The following is a 10,000-nucleotide window of genomic DNA, read 5'->3' as shown; positions in this document are numbered from 1 at the left end:
TTGGATTGTCTCCACATAGATGGCTGAGGATTTTTTATTATCATGAATAAATAGATAATGATCATAGAGCACGTGACCCAGAATTAAGAGAGTTTAGGAAAGTAATCAGACTACAATTGAATAAAGGTCAGTGTGAAATAATGCGTCAAATAATTTCAGAAACTCCTATTAACAAATTTTAGAACATGTGATGACCAAATGATTTGATAGTTACAAGTAGAACAATAGTTTGTGATACACTTCAACAACAGTTATTTATGTTACATCATTTTTCTCTTCAAATCTACAAGTACCATTATGTTATCGACCGGTTGATACGTGACGGTAGAATATCGACGTTGATATACCAGGATCGTCCGAAAAACAAAATCTTGTACTAAATGATATTGTTTTAGTTGATGTCAGTGTTGTTGAAGATGCGCTAGAAATGGACAAATCTCCGTGGACGTTAGGATACGCGATGACAATAAAGTCATCTCAAGGGTTAACCATCTCTGATACTCGCAGTTTCGAGACTTAGAAAAATATCTCAATTGCGAAGAATTATTATAGACTTTACAAAAAACACTCGCGATATTATTGGCAATGATATAGTAAGAACAAAATAGTTAGCTATAAACATTGTGAGAAAAACAAAAAGCGCAACTTTGACATTGATGCTGAATTTATAATGATGCTGAAAAACAGCAAAATAATAATTATGCAAGCTGCAATACAGTAATGATGTCTAGCAATATTCTTAATGATCTAAGACAATTTGCTGTAGACAGAATTAACAGTAAGTTTGAGTATAAACGCGAAAATGTGATGCTGACCTGTCTTGAATGTAACCGACGTCGTGGTGCTAGTTTACAAAAGTTAATGCGGGGGTGTCTTCTGGAATTACTTATAATTGTACAAGTACAAATCCACGTTGAGGAGCAGTTGAAATTAATCTGTAGATCGATGGTGTACCAGTTGATCTTACCACGCTAGATATTTTATGTGTCGTAATACTCCAAATAGGATCAGTCGCTCTTTTTTACCGGATTCATATAAATATCTTACAGTAACATTACCTAATACAGGTTGTTTTGAAAAGTCATGTCGTTGTATTGGTATATTCTTTTGCAATTGCATCAATAGGTTTCATGGCAGTTGTTCGAGTAATTTCATTATTTAATGCAGTTATCACACTTGGTAATCTTGCAACCCATTCTCGAGATTCTGAATTATTTCCTTTGCATACAGATATCCAAAAAAACTCTCAGCAAGCGTTCGATTAAATCGTTCCACCATTGCCTGATCACGTTGAATTGTAGTGTGTCCTCGTCTAATTTCGAAATTATGTTTTTTCATCAGAGATGATACTGCACCAAGAATTTTTTGCCATGATCAACTTGTAATATTTGTGGCCATCGCAAGGGTTCTCGTTGATAAATTTGCTCAAAAACAAATACAACGGCAGCAGCTGTTTTAGTTGATAGTGGCTCTGCTTATTGATACCTGCTTGCTACTTCAACGACAGTCACCGTGTATTTGTATATCAATTGACGTCTGCCAATTTTGATAGTATCGTGTGGTAAAAACAAAATATCTGCTTGATGAACTTCATAATGGGTGCTGACATCAAAATGTGCATGCTAAATTTGTTTAGGTGGTGGCATATAAAATTTGCCATATTGCCTGTCGAGCTAACCATTTTGCAGCAGGAGAACTTGTAACATTTGCTGCATCAGCGAATTTACTAATTGTTGCTCTACCTCTGTATTATCACCTTGGGCTATAATAAATTGATTCCATTATTTTAATGATTGGTTAATTAATTACCAGCCCTTAATGCTAGTTTCATTGAGGATCTTATCAACCGAGTCGCTAATGATTCTCTGATATTTTTATTTTTCATGGAAGTTAACGAATTTAACGAATGAATCAACTTCACATTTTCAATGTGTCGTTCTTGTAAATCTTTATTTTTATACGCTATACACAAGTACTTCAACGATATACACAAGTACCAAAAGTGACCAGAGATAACTGTAAGATTTTAGTTGTATTTAACGGAGTTGATACACATACTCTGAGAAATATTCATCAGACTTGGTGCACCGGAGTTATGGACATAATTAGATTTAGACATTTCTTTTCAAAACCACAATCTACCCCCCACGGATTTATAACAATAAATTTACCCGACCTCTGAACAAGATAGCGTATAGGTCTTGATAAAATGGCTCTTTGATAATTATAGCAGCAGAGAGGGCAATGCCACAGTGAAACGTCAGGTGGGAAAACAAAATCACACATACAAAATTTCGACAAAACAAAGTAACGCAATTAAAAAAAAACATCGGTAAAGTTAGAGGCTTTGGTTGTGCCTTATTGAACTTATTTTTTTATTTTTTTCGAAGGAGGTTTTAGTTTTTAAAAATGACGTTTCAGCAAAAGGTATGTTCGCCTCCTTGACTGCTTATATGAAATCGGTTCAAGGGTCATATGTTAGGTTTGGAACATTGACTGATTATGCTTGAATTTGGCATACACAAATTCAGTCACAAATATAGTTAAGGTATGATAGATATTCAAAGGAAAAAAGTTTTCAGCATGGTGACAGAGTTTAGGCTCTTTTCCCCATACCACAAAAACATCTTTAGGCCAAGTATTATGGTCCATACACAGCTTAAAAAAAAGCAAATGATTTAAATTGCATCATAAACGCTTCATGGAGGCGAAAACAAAAACAGCTTTGCCACATAAACATATCAAAGGAGTATATTGAGAGAGATAGTTAGATTAAACATGAAATTACTTTATTGTACCTGACCCACTCAGTGAAAATTTAAGCTAAGGAATATCATCGGATTCTATTGATTTTGGAGTGACATATGGCCGGAATTAAAACATTATTAATTATATCTACCAGAAACGTTTACATTTGCAACAGCAAGAAGGAATGAACTTAAACAGCTATTATTTGAATATGAGCACTTAATTCCAGCTGTTCCTGCAAGACGAAAAATACTTTTCCATGACGTTGAAATTGTAAATTAATTCCAAACCTGTGAAAAACCGGCCATACAGCATGAACCCTCTCAAACAGGAATACTCGGAAACCAAATTTGCTTTAGAATGATTGCAAAAAGCCCAGAAAAAGTGACTGTAGTTCACCATGTATACTTGTTCCGAAACCATAAAAAACTTTCCGTATGTGCACTGACTATAAGAAGGTGAACAGTGTGACTAAAACAGATTCATGTTCAGTACCATGAATCGATGACTGCATTGGTAAAATCGGAAATGCCAACTATATCAACAAATTTAACCATCTCAAAGAAGTTTGGCAAATTTCCCTGACGGAAAGAGCAAAGGAACGTTCGGCATTCGTGACTCCAGATGACTTTATCAGTATAAAGTGATGCCGATTGGGATGAAATGTTCGGCAAGTACTTTTCAACTTCTAATGAATTAAATCACCTCTGGTGTAAATAATTGTGATGCTTATATCAATGATGTCATTATCTACAATCGCACCTGAAATAACATTTAGCGACGATTCGGAAATTGTTTGACAGACTCATTGATGCAAGATTGACAATTCATTTATCGAAACGGTGAGTTTTGCCGTGCTAGTGTAACTTGTCTAGGACATATCGTGGGACATCGACAAGATAAACATATATATGATAAGGTCAAATTTATCTTTGAATTCCCTGTGCCTGTTTGCAAAAAGCAATTTATGCAATTTTTAGGTACGGCTGGATACCATCATACATTTTGTTCCAATTTTTCCATAAATACTGAACCCCTTACAAATTTATTGAGTAAGAAAAACAAGTTTCGTCGGACTGAAAAATGACAGGAGGCTTTGTTATAAGTGAAAAGACATACTTAAAAGCGCCCCAGTACTTACAACTCCTAATTTCAGCCAATTATGTAAACTGTTGATGCAAGTGATGTTGGGTTTGGAGCAGTATTGATTCAAGAAGATCAAAATGGTGTTGACCATCCAGTGTCCTATTTTTTTAAAGAAAGTAAAATAAGCACCAAAGAAATTATTGAACAATCGAGAAGGAATAGTTGGCTTCGATATTGGCACTACAACATTTTGAAGTTTACATTAATTCAGTACCTTCTTCGATTATTATGTTCAGTGATCACAACCCCCTTACTTTCATCGGGAAGATGACAAATAAAAATCAGTGACTACTAAGGTAGACTTTGTTGTTACAGGAATATAATATTGACACCAGGCACATCTTGGGAGAAGGTATTTAATAGCATATGCACTTTCGCATGTAGATGAATATTATTTGTATGTATACTTTGTTTAATTCATAAGAGTTCTTTTTATGTGTTTTAAACCTCATATATAATTAACCTTTAATAAAAGAAAGCTTTATTATATAAATCGTTCTTTTTCTTTGTATTGGAGAGGTGTTATGCATATTTGATTTAATTTATATCTGATTTAATTTAATTATTTATTTGTTAATTTTATTGTTTTGTTTCCATTACATGCTGTTGTAATTTCACTTTATTTACCGGTTTAGCAATTTTCCTGAAAATGAGTCCAGATTTGTTTGACTGGACTCTTTTTGCTAAAGAACATACAATAGAAACGTTGTATCTAATGCTGACCTATTTCCTGAACTTGATTCAGAAACAGTAAGAATTGAAATAAACAATTTTTGTAATAATTTTTATTATTCTTTCTCATACAATGATTCATAATTTAAAATCGAGGCATTACTGTGAGTACGTGATGATAGGCATAGACAAATATTCTATCTTGTTCTAGAAGCAAGATCATGTGACCTCATACTAGAATCTTTTTTGCGTCTTTTGCAAGGACAGCTATCGAAACGTATACATAACTCAAACACTGGAGTATGACTTTATGTGATTCAACAATGAACTGTTGACACATCAGTACGACGCTGACCACATCATACGTCATCGCCTTCCATTTCGGATTTGATCGGGATTTGAACTCAGTTTCATTAGGACTTTTTATTACTAGGACTTCAAATTTTTTAGTCTTGGATTATTGTTGGATTATTTTTAGATATGATTCGTAAAACCGTAAGTTCTATGTTTTCATTTTTACCTTGCTTTCTAGGGAAATTTATTATTTGTTAAATTCTACTAAGCTTGTTGCCTTCACTCATTGCTTGTTCCGTTTTGTAAGCGCCTAAACGCAACAACATACATACATACATACATACATACATACATACATACATACATACATACATACATACATACATACATACATACATACATACATACATGCAAACATACATACATAATGTATTTTTGTCAGTTTTCTGTTCTACTTTATGATCTTGTATTATCATGGATTTGTTTAATCTGATTTAATCTCTTTTTTAAGAGGAAATAAAGTCAGTCAGTCAGTCATACCTACTTACATACCTGCATACCTACATACACATACATACATACATACATACATACATACATACATACATACATACATACATACATACATACATGCAAGTATACATATACTGGCGGTATACGTTAACGAGTGAAAACAACACATTTCTGCTCACAGGATGCCATTCATGTGGTAGATACGTACAAGAATGAAATACTCTCTCTCTCTCTCTCTCTCTCTCTCTCTCTGATATTGTGGAATCTTATATATACATCTATATTTGTCTTTCTGTGTGTCGATTTTATCAAATATAAGATTCAAAACTCACGGCAACAACCCATATTGTCAAAACGTACTGGTATTATTTTCTTCAACCATTCTTTTAAACTCGTTCAACACAATTAGATTTTCATGATTTTTTATGCCCATTCTAAAGCTATTCATTATATTTTCTGTAATATCCTATAGATGTAGATGTAAAAGCCATGCAACGATTATATAGTATAATGCGATGGATTATCAATCAAACTTGTATAACTTGAGGTGTACATGAAGTAATTATAAATGTAGAAACATAGACTAATTTATGGTGTCAATCTACACCTGGAATGCTATAAAAGATGTATTAAATTCAGTTTAGAAAGGTTGCCGGTTTACATTATGTTAATGTTATTTCATATTCATATCTATCGGGAAATATAAAACACAAATCACTCGATTGTACATAATATAGTTAATTTAATTGCATGATTCTTTTAATGTTTGCTGACCCATAAAAATATTCTCAATAACTTGTAATTGTAAAATCTTTCTACCTAGGCGCTAGAAAAACATTTTTCATGAATTCTCGAGTCAAACGAGATTAAAAAAACGAAATATAAAAATAGGTCTGCTGCGCGAAATATTTAAATTGTTAAACACATGTACTTAAGTTCATTTTAAACAACCTACAAAGCAGTATGTTTTATGCACATTGCTCAACTGCTGACTATTGATTGCGGTTGAGAAAGTTTTCAGCCATTCAAATCCTGACATAACGAAATTGTGTGTACAATACAATTCCGTCAAGTACGGAATGTTGACATCATTGGTAATAATGAGGTTGCATTTATAATTTTGCACGATATTTGTGCAATGAATAAATGAGAAAAGTGGGTACAAACTCAGTTATGTTGCAAATGTTATTCAGACAACTATCCATTCCAAGTCAATGATTATATCCTTACATTTATATAAAAAGATAAATATGGTCGAACTTTTCAGGATTTAAATTATTCATGCTTTTCACCATGTTATTATTTGTAGGTTAAATTAAATATTTTTCCGGTCAAATTTAATCTTTCGGAATTTCAGAATGAACCGTTCCAATAATGGTCACAAAGTGTCTCAACTTACCGACTGTATTGCCTGATTTAACTAAATCTAAGGTTTATGTTTGGTGTGTAACGATAAGCGGCAGTTGGACCATCAAACATAACTGAGAAAGGTTTTATGAGCCTGCATGAATCGAATGATTACCAATGTCACGGAATGGTGTAAATGTTGTTAATTAAATACATGTACTCGGGTTTCGTTTCTTTTTCTCTGTACAACGATACCCGAGGGTGATTATAATATGGTCTATGTATTTCGAAATCGTGAGTACGATTCGTCCTGTGCCACACGTGCAAGGTGCCTTTGATAAAGAATAACGAAAATTCTAAAGGTATAAATACGTTACTACATGTAAAGGACCTTTACAATACTAATGGTTTTGTCAGCAAGCGGCCTGCTAAAAGGATTCGCACAACTCCAGCTGTAGGGGTAGGTAATGTTTTGGGCTTTAAGTGATAACTAGTGTATTACCATATTTGCCTTTGCATGTTTGTTATAGTTTTCTTTACATACCATAATGCGTGCATTTTTTTTGTTGCGACGTAGTGCAGGACTTATATTGGTAATGTAAAGCTACATTTTTTAAAAGAATTGTTTACTATTGTCTTATCAAGCAGGGTTAGGTTTACTATTGAACCTCTGTTTTGTAATTGCCATTATAATATAATCTTTTTAACTTACCACGTATAACGTCGTTACGTTATGTCTGTATCAAGTTTAGTACACTTTATCGGGTATATTTTCAGCTGAGTGAGTTTTTGATGGTAGGAATATCCGGGGTGTCCGGTGCTGTCAGAGGGTAGAAACGTCCGTGTGTCCGGAGCGTTTAAGGTGCCGGAGCGTCTAATGTCTAGCGTCCGGAATGTCCAGAGGGACTAAGGTGACCCAGCTGTAGAGCCGTCAAAGGACCAGAGGGTCCGGAGGGTCTAATATTTCAAGTGTCCGGAGGGTCTAATGTTTCAAGTGATCATAGTATTCCGAGGGTCCGGAGTCTATATTGGTTGTGAAATTGATTCAGAGGAGCTGTGGAGCGGATAAGGTGCACGGGTGACGGAGTGCATCTCCACACATGTATTTTTAGCTGTATGCTAATTTTGGGTTAGTAAGACCCAGTGTATTATTCAGGACTGGAAGGATAGATTGTATATCCGTTCTTGTTTAGTGACATAATTTCGCTACCTGAGCGAATACATTTTTTTTTTACTATGTGTAAACGCTTACATTGTTTACTATTTGAGTGAACTATATTCATCTTTCCATTATTGAATCATTTGTGAAATCATTTATCCTGTATTTTAGGGTTACTGAACTAAATTTATTTGTATATTTTTTTCATCTTTGAAACTGTGCGTTTTTTGTTAAATAGATCCAATATTTGGATTATAAATACGCACACATCTTCATCATCCACTACTCATATAAATCGCCACATTAAACCATATATGTGTCGTCAAACGTGTTCTGTTGTTAATCCGAAGTGTCCCACCCGGTTATCTTGTTACAACCAACGAGACATTAGCTTGATTATTTTCAGTCGTTAATGATCACTGTTTATGGTTCACATACAATATGTGAAGACAATGAACGCAGACAGAGTTACACAATATACACACACAGCTATGAATGTATGGTGGCTGTGACGACCACCGATGTCGACAAAACCGATGATTAGTGGGGTCAAGGCGTTATATATGTAATGGCGCTTAAAAATTGCACCAGATAAGTACCATGCAATATAACATTTTCGAGCATTCAGAAAACCGGTTGAGCGGGAGATTCCCAAAAGAACTTTACTTATTTGATTTTATTTTATTTCTGCAAGAATGTCTAAAGTGAAATAATAACCTAATGTTTATAGAATATATATTTTCTTCCTCTTCATAATCTCCTGTAGGGTTAGGTAAACAGTATGCTACCTTGTCTTATACTTTGCTTACCGTACAGAGTGTTCAGATTATCAGTTGAAGCGTAATGGGAGACCTTAATGGAAGTTGTATCAAGATTCATCGTAATTCTTGCTCTAGTAGATTCAATATCTGAAAGTAAATATATAAATATATATATTTATCTCTCTCTCTCTCTCTCTCTCTCTCTCTCTCTCTCTCTCTATATATATATATATATATATATATATATATATATGTGTGTGCGTGTGTGAGTTTTGTGTATATATATATAAATATATATATATATATATATATATATATATATATATATATATATATATATATATATATATATATATATATATATATATATATATATATATACATATATATATATATATATATATATACATTGCTTGCACGGCACCTGCGCAATGCATGTTACCTGTGCTGGCTATATATATTTTTTTCTGGATCTTGAATGGGACAGCTGTTAGAGGGGAGATCCTTGTACATTTAGATGTCGGGGCAGGATCGGCATTATCGTTTGCCTAGTTCGAGCCAACAAGGTGGCGCACTTGATGTGTATAACTAGGTGGGGATAACTAAGTGAGGGCTAACTAAACGTAGCAATATGCCGCTGTAGTAAGGATAGATAAACGACCGCCAAGGAGAAGTGCCAACGTTTCTGTACATGGAAGGCCTGGGTGAATAAAGTAAAATATAAATTTACAAGATAACCATGGATTAGAAGTTTCCTCAAGTCACTACACAATACATTAGAACTGAACCCAGTTGCCAGATTGTACTGTACTATACTGCACAGTATTTTACCGTCCCCTACTATCACACATTTTTCCTGATTAGAACTGATGAACGTTAACCGTATAAATATAATAATCACTCATGTTAATTGCATATGACCTCCATCGATTAAATAATACAATGATAATATCAAATGTTATTAAGTTTCATTTTCTCTGGCATAGGATTTGTTTACTTAGGGTTGTCAAGGTAACCCATTTCCCTCATTAACATATTGATCTTAATGAGCATTATTTGGAAGAAAAAAAAACTGAAAAAACAATGGCACGAGGCTCGAGGACTTAATTGTGCAATACTTCCAATACTTTAAATTTCGTCTTGATCTTTTTGTCTGATCTAAGAGCGGTATGTGTAACATGATTCTACGTATATTCAGATATTCATAAAGGGGTACACAACCTGATGGTAGTTGTATTAAGGGAGAATAAATAATCGTACATGATGAATACAGTTTTTATAATCTGCTAACTAAATTTCAAAATTTCAGGGTTATTGTTGTTTAGTTGGACAAATATTGTGAGAAAAATAATATATGCTA

The 10,000-nt window shown here is 33.7% G+C and overlaps 1 protein-coding gene across 3 annotated transcripts in view; it reads right to left on the bottom strand.

The window, feature by feature from the left end:
- LOC149796507 (uncharacterized) overlaps nucleotides 1–8,781 on the bottom strand; it is a 27,470-nt gene extending 18,689 nt beyond the window's left edge. For all 3 annotated transcript variants that reach the window (XM_089960235.1, XM_089960237.1, XM_089960236.1), the window contains exon 1: nucleotides 8,689–8,781. In XM_089960235.1, the coding sequence (XP_089816361.1) occupies nucleotides 8,689–8,758 (70 nt within the window). In that variant the 5' untranslated portion in view covers nucleotides 8,759–8,781. The remainder of the gene's footprint in view (nucleotides 1–8,688) is intronic.
- Nucleotides 8,782–10,000: the final 1,219 nt, after the last annotated feature.

The sequence above is a fragment of the Sinohyriopsis cumingii genome, chromosome 6 (genome assembly GCF_028554795.1).
Source record: "Sinohyriopsis cumingii isolate HCF-2022 chromosome 6, ASM2855479v2, whole genome shotgun sequence".
Classification (NCBI taxonomy): Eukaryota; Metazoa; Mollusca; class Bivalvia; order Unionida; family Unionidae; genus Sinohyriopsis; species Sinohyriopsis cumingii.
The sequence above is the reverse complement of the archived record's forward strand: the minus strand, read 5'-3'. Positions and strand labels throughout refer to the sequence as shown.